This window comes from Opisthorchis viverrini (genome assembly GCF_000715545.1).
Source record: "Opisthorchis viverrini unplaced genomic scaffold opera_v5_125, whole genome shotgun sequence".
NCBI classification, from domain to species: domain Eukaryota; kingdom Metazoa; phylum Platyhelminthes; class Trematoda; order Opisthorchiida; family Opisthorchiidae; genus Opisthorchis; species Opisthorchis viverrini.
The window spans coordinates 696,194-713,531 of record NW_008751786.1 but is presented as its reverse complement, the minus strand read 5'-3'; the positions used below and the strand labels follow the sequence as shown (position 1 = coordinate 713,531).

Sequence of the window (17,338 nt, the reverse complement as noted above, 5' to 3'; positions counted from 1 at the left end):
TTGGGGCTCATCAGGTAGGCGCAGTCCCCGGGTTTCCGTCAACCTTATGTTCTACTTGAAACCAAATTGCACGAAATTAGCGAATGCTCATTCATTTGCAAACTAATTAGGTTTTTCGAGAGGCTCGCCTGGAACCCAGCTGAACCTCACGGTTTTGATGTTTCCAGTCGAATGTGCTGCACCAGGCCGCCTCGTGCTCCAGTCACTATGAGATATGAGTAGTGCATTACAGCACATTCAGTTGCCCGGAAACATCACAAACGAGAGATTCAAATGGGTTCAAGGTGAGTTCCTCGAGAAACCAAATTACAAATGTGTGGCTTCTGACCCGCTCCAGTGCCTATTGCCTGGAAAAAAGACTAACAGAAGGGAACACAACAGCTATAATCCGAACAAGCGAGTGCGAGAGCGTGAGCACGTGTGAGTGCCAATGTACAACGGTCTCAAGCTATTTATTGGAGCGACACCGTCTGATCTCGGTCCAATGCTGACGCACACGGTCTGGCTGCGACGTGCTGCATATTGCGGGGGCGTTGTCTGACCTTGATCAACGCTGACTCGCGCTCTCTGGTTTTGACACAAAGCTGTGACGCGCTGCATATTGAGAGGGCATTGTCTGTCTCGTCAACACTAGCGGAGCTAGGAGTCTCGGTAGATTTCGGGCATTCAATGGTTGCTTTCAGGACTGTGACCTTCCCGATACTTTGTTGAAGCAGTGTCAAATCCTTACACGAAAAACCAAACTCGTTTATCCTTCAACTATTGTCCATTAGGTTTCCGATCGATGAACTTATTGAAATCATTTACGATTTAGTTGAAGAATATGATATATTTTCTGGACACAAACCGACAAATTATCTTAGCTCCCATGCCTTGGTGTACCAGAGGTTAATGGAATAGTTTATTGACAGAAAACTACACCAACCCGTCTTAGTTGATAAGCTGTGTCGTTTAGAAATTATCACGAAGAGTCCAACAATTGGAGATCTATTGCAGTTGTGTTGCTGGCATTTCTGTAGTGTATAAAACCTCTGACCAACTCACTGATCAACTTCTAAGTAGCGAATATGCGCTCATTTGCAAACTAATTAGGTTTTTCGAGAGATTCGCCTGGAACCCAGCTGAACCTTACGGTTTTGATGTTTCCAGTCAACTGAATGTGCTGCACCAGGCCGCCTCGTGCTCCAGTCACTATGAGATATGAGTAGTGCATTACAGCACATTCAGTTGCCCGGAAACATCACAAACGAGAGATTCAAATGGGTTCAAGGTGAGTTCCTCGAGAAACCAAATTAGCTTGCAAATGTGTTTATATTCGCTAATTTCTTGCAATTTGGTTTCAATTGGAACATAAGGTTGATGAAAACCTGATGGGCCCCAAAAAGGCGAAACCGGTTGTGGGATGTCGATGGATTTTCAGCAACCTCATAAGTAGTGCATTACAACTTCTAAGTAGGTTTTCCACACTTCTTTAAAATTCGCCGTAGAAAAGAAGCTAAATGTGAGGATCTCATTCTCTCATATTCAGGAATCAATGGTTCCTCACGAAGAAGCATCTTCAGCAATTCTACGTGAACAAGCTAACTTTTTATTACATCGACTGGACAAAAGTGCACTCTAATTGAGGCCATTTTTTGGTAGACTATACCACACTCTCTTCCCAGATAGAGCAGAGCAGGAGGTTCACCCGTTCAAAAAGACATTAACCGAAAACCGTTATGCACCGAAATTCATGGAAAGAAATATTACGATTCTCAAAGACATCAAGAGTTATTGCCTTGCATACCTCGAAACTCGGTGTGTATCGTTTTATCATTCATTTGGCCTTGGTAACGGTTGTTTAAATGCATCGGTCAAACAAAATTGTAACACTGGGGAATTGTTAAAGTTCGAAGAAACCACGGATCTCCCACGAAAAAAGAGCCTCATGACTTTGGTCTCAAAATCCGACTTTGTGTACCATCTTGTTTGTATTCGTAGGTCCAGATCTATTCGAAGAACCATCAGACATCAGAAATTATTATTAGTCAAAGTGTCCAAACTTTTTCATAGCCTGACAAATTCTATACATTAGCTGTTTTATTGATCAAGTGCTTGATTTCGAATATCACTACATGTAAAATGCAAATATGAGGTTCAGCTTGCTGGATCTGTAGCGACACATAGCTTTAACCCTCTAGTGTGTTCAAGATAAGCTAGTGATAAACGCAGCGCTGAATCAGGACATTTTGTTCAGTTATGTAGTTGTCTAACCGCTCTTCTACTTTTCGCAAGTGCTGCGCTTTGCGCTCATTTCGGACCTCTCCACGTGATATGACTTGTCGACTGATTGTGGGTCCGCTCTGCAGTCCACTCGTTTTAAGTAACGTTCCATAAACAGCTACTAAGCTACAATTGGAAGTTTTTATGGGTCAGAGGTCCAGAGTTTATTCCAAGATGGTGATGAGTCGTTCTCACGAGAAAAATCCCATCTTTGTTGTGGATTCAGTTCAACTCTATTCACAACAGCCTCGTGAGATTTGATCAATCCAAACTCACGTTTGTTTGGGATTTGGTTATCCATCAATCCTTGCTCCCCTAAGTCCCTGGTGACCTTCCTGGTCAACAAGGTGGCATCTTTTGGCACGTACTACAAAATTATTGGTATCGCAGTCAGTCACACGAAACACTTTCCGAAACCTCCGACACAATCTATCAGGAAGGTCAGATTCCTTAAAGTAACCTCAGAACGCCCGAAACCTACTGCTCCATCAAAATCTGAACAGGAAAGCCAGCAGGCATCCAGGTCAGTCAATCATTCAATCAATTCAGCAAAAGCTGATGAGTGTTCTTGCACGCCACAGAAGCACGACCGAATGTGATTAGCGTTCAGGCTTTTCATGGAGGCACGATCGAAGTTGATGGGTGTTCACTAACGCCTATCAGACAGCCTGGATCAATGTCAGAAAGCCCCCTTTAAATAGTGGGGGCCGTTGTCACTTTTGCTATCGTACTCGCAGGCACTCACCCTCTCGCACTCACTTGTTCGGAATATAGCTGTTGTGTTCCCTTCTGTGAGTCTTCTTCTCCGGCAACTAGGCAGTGGACCGGGTCAGCGGCAGATACCTCAGATTGGCGAATCAGCAGATATAACACAATCAGCTACGTATTCACGTCTACTTCTTACATGTGGCGACAACTGTTCACCCCACAATAAACCGTCCATTAATCAAAACTCCAGTACTGTGCATATCGTCAGTAGTTTACTGCAATTAGAATAAGGCATATAGCCATGATGATTTGATACGCTTCAAGGTCAGTGGTTTAAAGTGAGTGTTGCCTAGAATCACAAAGTTAGAAAAGATCTTCACTGAGGCTGTCAAATAAGCTATGTATGTTTTCATAAAGGAAACTACTCACAAGCTTGCTGATAGCCCACAACCGGTTCCTCCCTTCTTGGGACTCATCAGGTAGGCGCGGTCCCCGAGTTTCCGTCAACCTTATGTTCATCTGCAACTGGTGGCAAAATTTGTCCCTGATAATTAAAGTCGGATAACTGTCATCATAGAATTGAATAGGTTTGGTACATGGATCAACCCTTTGACTTATTTACTAAGCAGTCACACATCTGAAACCTTGTCCTTTTTTAAAAGAAAGTGCAACCAGAGCCAACATCGGGCTCTGGCAACTCAGGCTTCACTCAATGCATCAAGGACTATCCCTTACCGAATGAGTTCTTTTCAGAGAAGGGCAGTTCAAATTTGAAACCCATCTTCTCCATCCCTATCACGTTTACGTTCTAGGCTTGAGGCGACTCGGAATGCATCTTTATTGGATTACTTACAATTCACCTTAGGGGCGTTTTACTATTTACGCTACTGGAAATACGGGCTTGTTTTGATTTCCCGCGCGAGCTTTTAACATAGTAGCTATGCCTGAAAATTAGCGGAGAGTCTGCTACGGATCGGACAAGAACGCCTAAATGCCTGACTTCCAGTACCATCTTGCATAGAGAATGATTTGTGAAGTATAGTAACAGTATTTCGGATGCCCTCGCAGTCACTGCCAACTCCTCGGTGATTGGTTTTCAAGGATGACTTTTTATAGCTCTTCCTTTCTTGGGAAATGGGACCTGTCATCCCCCACCCGACTGGTCTACGCTAGCCTTTTGTGCGTGCCTTAAAATTAAGGAATCAAGTGTATTCTGCGAGAAATTTGCAAGACTGAGGGTCGACAACCGCTGCAAGGAAGCTGCTGTAGGACGGCTACTCATGACATTCGCGTTTTTAACCGTATTCTAACCAATGAAAGAAAGAAAGAAAGAGAAAAAAACACAAGCTAATATACTACAAAGGGGTGGAGTTATTTGAGCTCCATGTGCATGCACAGACTAATCAGATTTGAACTGAACTGAATAGAAGCTTTGCAAGCAGTTGAGGGCTTAAGCAACATGTATGAATTATGTACCAGCCCCGTTGCTCAAGAGATAATGAGCTTTACTCATATTCCCGTTCATTATCAGGGAATGTGTGCTTCAATTTCACCTAATTTCATCTGTCCTACCACGCTGGTATGTTACTAAAGTTTCAGTTGGGCTCGCTGGGAGTACGTGAAACTTCATGGGCTCGCTGGGAGCACGTGAAACTTCACAGTCGTGAACAAACCAATGTGTTGATGCTTGGAAGCTGTGCGTAATTTTTACCACATTAGCGGAAAGTTCCAAATGATAGCCCGGTGAGTACTGCGAACCTCAAAGCAGTTCAGAACTGCGCCAACTGATCCGACAGGCTCTACATCCGTGGAGCTAACTGGAAATCTGGACAGGTGAAGAATCCACTTAGCTATCCAGGATTATCAAATTGTTTGCAAGACATCCTACCTCCCTCAATCATAAACTCGCTTATATATATATATATATATATAATATCTATAACTGACTACCTGATGATCACTTACACAACGCCTGTGTACCATCCACTGGAAGAGTTAACTCCATACCAGATCTTCGTATTTCATCCGCCATGTCATTTAGAGGTACCCTCTTGAAATGAAGTCGTCCTCACCAGAAGAAGCATATTCGATCTGAGTGATATTCTTTACTAACTAGAAAACTTAGGGGATCATCTTTTTATGGTGAAGATCAAGTCAGAGTGTCCAAACAAATAGATAACCTTCGAATAATTTCATTTTTCAACCGCAGTCAGTCCGGCTTTTGATGGACAAATCACCAAATGCAGCCTAGATGGCCCGAGGCTGTATCGGTCTGAACGCTATACACAGGCCAACCTGATGTGACAGGTATTTGAAGTATCACGTGGGAAAATCCCATTGTAGCTCACTTGGTCGCGGGGAGCACTAACAAGGACATCTTGGCTGACAATAGAAGGGTTGGGGGTAGTCTATTCTACAGGCTAGTTCCTTCTTGGACTGACCTCTCCATAGAGGCAACTGTTTTTAAAATGAGGCAGATCCTGGGTACGCGGTTATTTCGAGCGCATTGATATGCCGGGAGCTGACATGGCATGGGCTTCGCACACTCTATTTCTGTCTATATGTTTGTATATTTTGGCGGTACACACGGATGAGTTTGGTACATGAGAAAACCTCTGAGCTTGGCATCTCCTGCGCTCGTGCTCTGGTCAATGGTGGAGTGACCTATGTTTTTGACCCTCCCGAGTTCCGGCTTGTGACCTTCATTGATCTGACTCCAGGAAGTTTCAATTTGCTTTTCGGTAACGCTTGTGACCTTCATTGATCTGACTCCAGGGAGTTTCAATTTGCTGTTGCTACCGGTAACAGCAACAACAGGAAATTATTCGGGACCGCTGTTATTCCACGTAAACCAAGGATATCGGAGGTCATTCGACGAATTCCAAAGACGGCTAACATTAGTGTAGCATTCCAGAGGGACAACACTCTGCGCTGTGTACGTGTGCAACTGAAGGATCGCCTGTCGGAAAACAGAGCCAGGGACTCTGTCTACGAAATTAAGTGTAACGACTGCGCTAAGGTCTATATGGGACAAAGCACTTGGCCTCAGAGTCCCAGAAACGTTAGCAGACGCGCGATCTCGTCTCCGATAATAGCTGATCTCAAATGACCAATATGTATTTCTTTTGCAATGTCGGGTGAAGACATGTCGATCAAAACTGAATAACGGAGAGCTAGTCGTGGTGGCTGAACGCCATTCGTCAGTATTTTCTTGAAGTCACTTATCACAAAAGCTTAGGAGGTTTGAATATTGATAAGTCCTGGCTCAGCAACTCCCCCCTTTTCCAACAAGTCATTTTGTGGGGGGGGATCACTGCAAGACTTTGCAATAGGAGAAGGGTTCGTCGTTGCACCATAAGAGCCCGACTCCTTGGAAAGTCCGACTTCGCCGTTGCACTGCAGATAACCGAAACGCTAGTTGTTAGGAACAATCACCTGCACTTTATGACATTTGTGACTAGAAAATGCACTCTTCACAGCAAAGTGAAGAAAAGCCTTGACTGCTAGCAATGTTGTGGAATGGAGGTAGCTCGGATACGCTGCTTAGTTGTTGGTCTGTCTGCCGAACTTGGCAGTTGGATTGCAGACGTTTCATGACCAATCGAGGTGACATCGTCATGCAATCCAACTGCCAAGCTCGGCGAACGGACCAACAACCAAGCCTTGACTGCTTTTTGGAAATTTACAAAGTGGTTGGACCATTCAGCTTGAAAAGCTTTAGTGGTTGATTCCAAGTGATGTATTCTGTAAAGTAGACCATCTTTTCGGTCGTATAGCTGCTTGATTTCAAGGTATTGAGGTTCAGACAGCACATCTTCAAACTTTTGCTCAAGTGCGTCTACATACGCGACCTCTGATTTGATCATTTTTATAATTCGGACGATCAGAAATCGACGTCTTATTGTTAGCTGACAATAATGGACGGCTAGATAGATATCAGTCACTTGACCGTGCACCAATATGCACGACAGAGAACCGTATTCAACTGTTAGGTGCCACACACCATCTTTGCTCTTCTTCGTGGTATCTTGGGATTTTTCACGATTTGATATCAGCCTCCATCCGGTGCTTTTTTCGTTTTGTGCTTTCCTATGCATTTGTACGTTTGTCGCTTTCCTACACTTACTAGACCGCATTCGTTCACAAATTAATGCTATCAGTGACTTCATTTTCTGAAAAAATATCTTAAAAGCAGCGTGCTGTACGAAAACTGTTTGAAAATCTATCCTGAAATCTTCTGCGATGAGTACGGCAACTACGTAAGAGGAGTAAATGTACGAAGTTAATTCGCTTACCGAAATGTGAAGAAAATTAGAGCAAGCGATGCAAACCAATCGGCAGAACGATTGATAAATTATCTTTTGTATACCTACGCGTGAAATAAGGCACGTTCTCATCCGTTACGTAATACTGAGCTCTGTTTTGAGGAGCGAACCACCTAAAATGCAGTGCAAACCCAAGAATCTCTAGCCTAAGGACCTAAACATCAGCCGTGGACGTCCAATGCGTTCCATACGACCGATCTATTGTGTCCAGACTTTGTTTTATGAGCTCCTTAAAGCCTGTATCGGCCATAGCATTCCCCGCCAAACTAATCTTGTCACAAAACAACAATGCATCCTCTGATATCTCCAAACGATTCACTAGACCAGCGGTCGTCTTACTAAATAAACTAGAATATTAATTTAGGTTTAAAGTCACAAAACTAACCAAACCCGGACCACAGGGTGTTGAGTAGTTAAACGCGTCTTCTTTCCCTTGTGTAGATACCAATTATGAGTTTGCACAATATGAGTGGGGCTCCTACCCCGCCGAACAAGGATTCAACTACGGTAATTTGATATACCCGGTTGAAGGGGAACAGCTTCAGTGGACGGACGCAAATTCCGAATCATACCCCTCAGCTGTGACTTCAGCTGGGCAGCTGGCACAGACGTCACCAAGTCTATCTGGCTGGAATGGGAGTGCCAATACCTTGGGCCAGACGAGCGACCAGCCTGATTACTGTCCATCAAACGCTAACCGCCTACGCCATGAGGGCAACGAGATGCAACCCGTATTGGAAATCCCTGAGAGGCAAAAGCTTGCAAAACGCGCACGAACGGCGTATACACAAACACAACTAATGGAACTGGAGAAAGAATTTTGGTACAGTCAGTATCTGTGTAGACCACGACGGATAGAGATTGCTTCCAGCCTACGGCTGTCAGAAAAGCAGATCAAGGTGAGTTCCTCAACAACATTTAAAATGACTTACTAAGTATCTTGCGAGTAGTGTACATCATATTTACAAACATCTTTCCTTGAGTCTGAGAAATGGACACGAGAGCAGTAATCTCAGAGAGGATACTGGGAATTCCTGGCGCTGAAAGGTTTTCGGTTTAATAGAGTAGAGACAGTGCGTTTAGATCTTAGGGATAATGAACTCGACAAGCTTCCCCAACCTCACGTCAAAGGTTCCCCCGAATATCAGTAAGGCGTGAGCTGATGACGCGTGACACACGGTACCGAATGTCGTGACAGTCATGTTCAGTCTTAAGCTTTAATGTGTCCAATACCAGAGGGTGGTGGCCAGACTTAATCCGAATCTGGTAATGGAAATTCAAACTCGAGCGACCAAGAGCCGAGAAATCGCCAGTAATACCAAAGGACCGATCGTCCCTGTTGACAGCCCTCTTACACAGAAACAGAAAAATGATTGGGTAAAAAGCTTATGCCTGAGAATCTGCCGAGTTTGTCGGAAGTTTACTAGTTGTTTGGTCATTTCAGGGGCAAGGTGTGTTCATTTTTTGAATTAATAAAGGAAAATTCAATGAAATTCGCAACTAACTACAACAAAAATAAGCTGCGCTTGCATCATAGCTACCTTTAGAAAAAACTGGAGACAGCTTCATGCTGCGAAGACTCCAAACACATCGTCATGGTCTAAATACCACAGTTTTTCATTCAGGCTCGTCGACAAATGTCCAGATAATACAAATAAACCCAGTGATGAAAGAAGCAGTTCTTCTAGATTGTTTATTATTAGGAGACTCAGCTCCGAACGTAAAGGGGCTACATAACAGCCAACGGAATAACCGTTTTTCGTTGAGACAGATTTCATTGGTTGTTCTTCGCTCGCCCTTGACAGATGAGTCTTAGTCTTAGTATCACTTTTCTTTGACCCGCTTGTACGCGACAGTGATTGATAGATTAGCCGGTTCGCACGTTTGTTTACTTTTTCTGGTTTGGCACACGTTTGCTGACTTTTTCTGGTTTGACCAAGTGGCAGCGCAGACTTTCAATCGCAGTTCTTCGTTTTGCTATTCGAGATTGTCATACCCGTGCGTGTCTCAAAGTTCCCCATCGGGAACCTCACCCACACACACACATCTTCAACCTGAACAGTCTAGACTACAACTGAACTTGAGAAGGGCGAGTGGAACAACCCTTTTCATTTCATATACAAACCAATCTTCAAACACGGAACCTCCACCCTGTGTATTTAGCGAGAAAGCAGTTATCTGAGCACAACTGACGCATGCTTACATAGGGACTGTGGGGCACACATCTACCATCAGATATACCAATCAGGATCAGGTTAATCTGAGCACAATTGACGCATGCTTACATAGGGGACTGTGGGGCACACATCTACCATCAGATATACCAATCAGGATCAGGTTATAGAAAGAAGAGTGCTTTTTTTTACAAAAAGAGGATCGGTTAGTACACCAAGTATAGCAAAGAACATAATGATTCTTTCCACATCTGAGGGTTTCCAGAAAGAACCCCAGTTGCAAGATGAGGTGGTATAAAATGAATCATACATATGTTTCCGGTCCCCAACAGCACCGTTAGGTAGTCGAGCTAACACTAAAAAGCTGACCAACACACGTGGTTTATACCGAAGTTGCAGCACAGTCACTGTGGCTGAAATAAAAGTTCATAGCAGGTTGGACGATGTGTAGAACAGGTGGTCGGAGAAAGTCACCTTCTGCTGGAGACTTACCTGATCTGTCAGCGCAGAGGAATACTCACCAGTTCGAACAACACTGTTGTTTTCCCACGGTTTGATTCAACTTCCTTGAGGCGTATTCGCTTACTTCTTCAATTGAAATTTCGAAAATTTGCTCAAAGGCAAGCGAATTTCAAATGGTATGATGGATATTTAGTTTTTTTTTGGAAAATGTAGCCAATCAAAAGTGACATGACAACCTAAAAATATTTCCCCTCTTCTTTTATGATATTTCCAGTCCGATAATGTAGGAAATAGTTCAGCTATGGCACCCTTTCGGTGCCAAGCTGCTATGCCAGCCAAAGGAAGCACGAGGACTGGGATACTGGCAGGTTGCCTAAACCTAGACAGGGGAAATCAAGAGGCAGAGGTCGGTTTCGAACCACGGACCGTGCGGTCAGTAAATTCGCGCTCTAACCACCAAGCCATTACTCAAAAATTAACAACTGTTACTGATACGTGCCAAGACGAAAAGAATTCACGTTTGTGGAATTGTGGGAAATGGAGTGTAATTCATCTGAACGCAGGGGGGCAATAGCGTCAGACAGATGCGTGTGCAACTATCGATATGCGGTTTGTACACAAAATGACAGTCAACCCAAAGGGTCGGGCGGTCGTTTCAAAGTCATCGTCATCATCATCATCGACAGCATGACATCAGTGTTCAACACCGATGCTTCACTGCCGTACGTTTCAAAGTAGGAAACCAACGATCAATCGGCATGAAAAATACCTTGAATCACGATATCATGAAGTTTTCTGTGATCATTTACACCGGAGCACTTCAGTGCGATTAACTGCACCGACACCACTTGTGTTAGGATTACGCATTTAACAGACTGTGGACAGAGTGGTAGGTGTCACAAGGCATCACAGTGCTAGCAGACTTCACAAGACTTATCAACAGTAACAGCATAGTACAACCCAATCCAGTCTTTGGGCCCCTAGACAACCAAATAGCGCATGGTACAAAGAATTTGCAAAATGTCGAGGATTGTACTGCATTGGCGGTAAGACAAACAGTAACTTCCCAGGTCGCGACAGATGAGTTTGTTCTCGTTGAACTAAGATGTTGACCTTAACCACGGCTATCCTCACCAAGTGCATTCATCCGAGAAGATACTGAAGTGAGGAATTTTAAAATCTTAGCGAGAGAATCTTGATACCCTACGGTAGTTATCATTGAACAACCCAAAAAGTCCGAGTAAAGTGACGTGATTCCCAGAAACTATAAGAATTTAGACCGATTCCATGCATCTTGAAGGCGGCCTTGGGTGTTGAATTTAGCATTACATGTGAATATGTGGATTTCTAGCATTTCATACCTCTTTACATCCCACAACCTACTCTTATTGGTTATCAAATCAGGTTTGGTTTCAAAACCGTCGAATGAAATTCAAGCGACAAAAACAGATTGGAGCCGGCGATAATCCCATCGGTGAGTACAGAGGATTTCCAGGTCCGTCGGAAGAATCCCGCCTACCTTCCAGTTGTCATCACTCACATATGGACTTGCTCGGACATTCGCATGAGCATAGAACCTATGAGAAGATGAACTGTTTTGTGAATCACAAAACTCAGTACCAAGCGGACCAACAGCATAACCTCGCTCCCGTTCCCATATCTATTCAGACAAAACGAGACTGCGATCGATTGGACTCAAGTACCGGTCATCAGCTCCATGGATTTTGCAAAAATCATATTACGCTAGTTCAACAAAGCGTGGAGTCTTGGACCACGCGTAAAGAACGTATGATACTTCAATGCGCGGAAGAAAGATGCATCGATCGACTGGAGAGTGAAAGGCAAGCTGCTGTGGTGTTTGGATCATCGTGTGTGACACCAAGTGAATCGAGCAGAAACAGATTGGTTGGTAACGAGGCAAAGTCCAGGATAACTGATAATGAGCTACCCAGGAATTTCATGTGCACTCCTGACCTTATTACAAATTATCGTTGGGTTGAATCAAACAACAGTTCACAGTCTGTGTATCTCGAAACCCCAACCAACAACGGATTCCGTTCATCAGAGTTTGATCCAGTTCGACCCGATATTATCCCTCCTCCGCAGTTAATACCTTACGAGGTTTGTCCCTGTCGCACCTTTGGCCCAAACCCGCGGTATTAATTTGCTCATTCCCACAACTCTTTTTTGTAGTTTCGAAAACTCTCTAGTCCATCGACCCTCATTGATTGTGTGATTATCAATACGTGAAATCGCATCTCTAAGCATCTAAGTCCAGTCCATAAAGTTCATCCTCCGTGGGGGTAATTTTTTTCGATCGATTTATTTTCTTCGCTCTGTCAGTATACTCCTCGAAGATGCTTTAGTAACCTAGAAAGCTGAAGATTATTTATTTGAGTTCATGTACAGCAAACGATGTATTGTTTATTCAATAAAAAATTGGATACCTGGAAGTGCGGGAAAACCAAAACTGTGGGTATGGTGTACTATGTGATTGATAAACTAGCAGCATACAACCAACAAGAGTGGATAAGTATAGGGATGTCCGGGGTTCGAATCCTGGTACGGCCATCGGGTATGCACTGCTGATGAGCTCTAATGAGAGCGAAACTCGAGTCCAGTGTTTCCCTTTTGTGTACATTCACCGGAATAATTACTCCAGAGCAGAAGGATGACCGTTCAAGCGAAAGTGGTGTGACTATAAACAAAATACCCACCCCGCAAAACCCCAAAATTGCAAGTATAGGGATCTTGGTTTGGAGAACTGTGACGATCTCTCGACCGCTGTGATCGCATCTATCACTTTGTTGCGGTGACGAACACGAGTTTTACTGCGGACTAATAGTTTTTTCAGCATGCTTCCCTTGACATGAGGGAAAGGATGGGGGGCGAATTCGAAGTGCTGAGATTCTACGCCTACTCTTTGTGTAGATTTCGGAGCAACTCAGTAAGAAGTCTTCCTTGGGAGGATTTGAGAACGGATCCTGGCCTTCAGCAGATTACGCCTGTACTGAGCCTGCCAGACTACGCGATAAGGAGAAGACAGAGAACTCGGGACACGGCTGTATTGTCAGGAAAAAAAAACATGCAGAACTTCTGCGTAAACATATGGGATGACCAAATGGCCAAATATGGTCGTCCACGTGTTCGTTCTGTACAGCCAATGGCGGTGTTCCGGTGGTGAACGATTTCAGCCCCACTCCACTGGTCTTATGTTGTTGAGCCGTGTTTGGTGGGCTCCGCCGAAGCACCTGTTTTCCAAACATGTTGTATCGATAGTGATCTTGGGGATACGTCATCCTCTGCTCATGTATTTTTTTTATGTCTGGGCGCGTCCTGACAGTGACAACGGATTGACTGAACACAACTAATATCTAGATTGTGCAAAATAAGATTTTTAGCAGCGGGTGTCAAAATAATGCCTGAGCTGGAGGAAAACTGCTGGAAATTCCCCAACGGCCCACCATCGATCTTGCGGCTCAACATAAACGGCATATTCGGCTGGGATTCAGTAAAGTGTCCGGCTAGAAGTAAATGAGTGTAGTTCGTGAATTGCAGAAAGGTTATGTTGGTCAAAATCGGTGCACTCATTCCTGATCCTTTGCTTACATTCGATTCATCAATGAGCCGCAACTAAGTAAAATATCTCAGCGATATGAAAAGTATGAAGGGCCTATATTGTCGAGGTCGATTATTAATACAGGCAAACTTTTAGAGGCAGAATTCTCTTTTGTCTGATCTTCTTCACCTAGAGTTGTCGATGGTATCAGATTCTACTAAAAAGGTTAACCAGACACTACGTATGTCAGCCAAATACGGTCTACGGTTCGATCCTCATCTATCCCCGAATACCATTCGTCAAGTTGAAAGCCCTTCAGAATTTGTCATTGTAGCACCACAAAGCTTGATTTGTCCGAGAAACTCCCTGTTTATGAACAGAAATTGAGGTCCAGAACCGAGCGCGGTAGAACTTAGATGCTGTCAAAAAGCCGAACATTCCCAGCAAGATGAAACTTGGTGATCTGTCTGGATAAGTGTCTACTTCCTAGCCTGATATCCTCAAGATAACTTGGAAATTATCTAATTCTCAAAAGCTCACTGAAGACACAAAATAGCTTCAGCATGGAGTGAGCTCGCAAGCCGGCGCCACATTTTTTAAGGCCATTCGGATATCTAAATATTCAAATTGAGATGCCTCAGCATCTTTGATAATTCCCCCACAAAATCCGTGAGGTGAATCACAAATGTTGATAGGAGTGGAGATGCAAACCTCCGAGTTTCTTGTCAGAAACTGAGCATATCTTTGGATGGCATAACTTCATTCTTGGCTTTCCGTCAAAATAGCGTGCGATTCGTCCCAGGTTAGATAAAGAATTTTAATCGAGGCATCGTACGGAAAGTAGCATGCAAATGAGCGCGAGAGAGAGAGGGGGGGGGAGGGGAGATGGCCCAAGTGGTTGGAGCGCGAATTTACTGACCAGACGGTCCGTGGTTCGAAGCCGACCTTTACCTCTCGACTTCGCTGTCCAGGCTGGGGCAACCTGGCGCGCGAAAATCGTAGATACACAGTTTGATGCCATGTAGCTAGTATGCACCATGGGTCAAACCTCAATCAGAGAACTGACGGGACGCGATGTCTATCAAGAAGACACTTGGGCGTTCCTTTGGAATTACGATCAATACTGACTGACGTGACTTCAAGGATGGAGCGTGAAGAGTGGTAACGCGGAAATGTCTTCAGAAATTCCTGGAAGCAAATTACACTGTGATCAAATTAAGCACCTGACAACCTATATTACATTCTGTGCGAAATCAAGCAAGTATGAAGTTTTCACCCACCTCCTAATCAAAATATGGCGATAATGAAACAAACTTGACACAGATAAGGAATCAGACAGAGGCCTCATTGTTCCCAGCGACAGAAGTTTTTTCATTGAGCCTAAATCTCCAGACCAGATTGCACAGGAAACCGACTGGCATAAAAATTGCTATTTCCAGCAAAAATCAGAGGACTGAGATGTTTTAAATAAACTGATGAAAATACAATTGCATCGCCTGAAAGAAAATCAATCGAAATGAAGTCATAAAATATCGAGATTATGAACACGTAAGCAAGCTGAAGATACTGGTTAGGATGGGAAGTATGTACACAGGATAACACAATGGTAGGTTGTGGGTAGTAGTAGGCAACGAGGTGACTGGAACTGGAACAAGGACCTGAGTTGATGTGAGAAATCGGGGAAGAATCAACTGGACAGGAAGAAATGCATCGCAAAATGAAACGCATACGCACTGAATGCCACACAGTCCGACGGTTCAACTTAAAGAAGGTGAAGTGAAGCTGCTGGCAGAGACGGCTGTTAGTCCGTTTCTGGACAAAGATTTGGAGATCAAGTAGCGCAGGATGTCCGACAGGGAAATGATACCTTGGACAAAATTCTCATCGTCCACAACCACTAGTCGGTGAACCTGCGGGCCGAAAGAGAATGCGAAATGCTAGTAGACTGGACGGTGCTACACTCACTGGAGATTGGACTGAGTCAACAATGGGATCAGATTAGGAAAAGTACAGACAAACGAGTATTTTCTTTCCGATCAGATGAACCAAGACCCACGCAACGTGTTTCAATAAGGAGAAAAGTGACTAAGTGACCAAGTTTACCTGGATACGAGCAAATTTGTGCAGAACATCCGATAAAGTGCATCTTCGATAGATATCAGCGACATCCAACGATCAACGACGACTATCCAACCAAGAGATTTTGACGATTTTCACCACGAGTTAGACATTGGTGGACGGCTGGGTCAAAACGAGTTTCACAGCAAATAGATTAGGATGAACCTCACTAGCAAGGAATGTCATTTACCTGTAAGTGAAGCCAATCTATGCTGAAAAGCCGAGAAGCACTGTACAGTTGTTTCATCCTTATTTGGAATCCGAAGAGTCTCGAACCCGCGACCTCCCGGCTAGTAGTGTGAACACTTGACCGTTCGGCCACGAGTGGCTGATCAGCAATGTGATTAACTCGCACTTAGACAGGATATAGCGCCGCTCATCCTTCAATCACGGGATCCACATCACGCGGTCACACGTGTTGACTGGCTCCTCGAGCAACGACTTCTCAAATAGACGTTTCACTCATCGGGTGAAGTTTATTCTTCCACTGAGGTGCTTATAGATTGTTGGTAGTGTGGGGAGACTAGGGATTTTTGTGGGGATTTCGTCCTGCAAGTGAAGCCAATCTATGCTGAGAAGCCGAGAAGCACTGTGCAGCTGTTTCATCCTTATTAGGAATCATCAGCAGTGCGCATCTCACGAAACTCCGAAGGCGCCATATCCTGTCTAAGTACGAGTTAATCACACTGCTGATCAGCCACTCGTGGCCGAACGGTTAAGTGTTCAAACTACTGGCCGGGAGGTCGCGAGTTCGAGACTCTTCCAAGTTTGTGCCAAAATTTCGATTGATACTTGTAGTTCCTTCTGCTGGCATCCGAGAAGTCCCTTACCCGCCGTGAACGTGCAATACATAAATGTGTCCCCTGCAGACCTACCACTGGCTATGCCGCTATGCCTCAGTCGGTCCGTCGCTCATGCTCCGAGAGTGCTACTAACACGACAGAGGGTAATGTTTCATATCAACAGCTAGCCTCAAGCCATTCGGCGCCTTCATGCTACAGGCTTAGAAATTGGAGGTGAGATCACATCCTTGAAGTTGATTTGGCGAGGGTATTCATAGAAGCGGGGTATAGTGCACACATGTGGACACAAAATAAGCCAATGAGGAAAAGAAATGGGAATTTAACCAGACTCACTCCAGATTTCACTACGCGTTCGATCACTGTACCCAGAGTATCGGTCTTACGGCAGGTCAAAGGAACGGGATATCGCTGCAGAAGAATGAAATTTGTCGGAAATAGGAGAGAGAGCGAATAGGGCAATATAAAAGACTCTTGATATAACAAACTACTTGTAAGGTTGCTGAAATATCTCCGACAGACCCGCCAATCAAAGATATCTGCTACAACATAGCATGAGTATCCATCTTTAAGAAGAAAAGAAAGAAAGCATTCAGCTGTAGCATCCTTCCAGTGCCTAGCTGCCATGCCACACGAAGGAAGCACGAGAGCTAGGATACTGCCAGGTCGCCCAAACTTAGACAGGGGAAGTCGAGAGGCTGAGGTCGGATTCGTACCACGGACCTTCCGGTCGGTAAATTCGCGCTCTAACCACTTTGGCCACCTCGCACTCCGAAGCACATTCTATGAATTCCAAACGGGATTTGAACCTAAAACCTTCCGGGAAACTGTCAAATTGACTATCATTCGGATAAGGTGGAGGAGTGAGCAACACTGAGGTTAAATTCACAAGACAAGCTATCATCCCCGTCCGCGTTGGTCACTGTTCCC

At 44.4% G+C, this 17,338-nt stretch overlaps 1 protein-coding gene across 1 annotated transcript; it reads left to right on the top strand.

Moving 5' to 3' along the window:
* Positions 1–7,738: 7,738 nt before the first annotated feature.
* On the top strand, positions 7,739–12,091 carry T265_14002 (hypothetical protein; the record flags this gene model as incomplete). Its single annotated transcript, XM_009171587.1, has 3 exons — positions 7,739–8,194; positions 10,206–10,415; positions 11,336–12,091. Coding segments are annotated over 3 exons (1,422 nt in total), but the record flags the coding sequence as incomplete, so codon positions are not given.
* Positions 12,092–17,338: the final 5,247 nt, after the last annotated feature.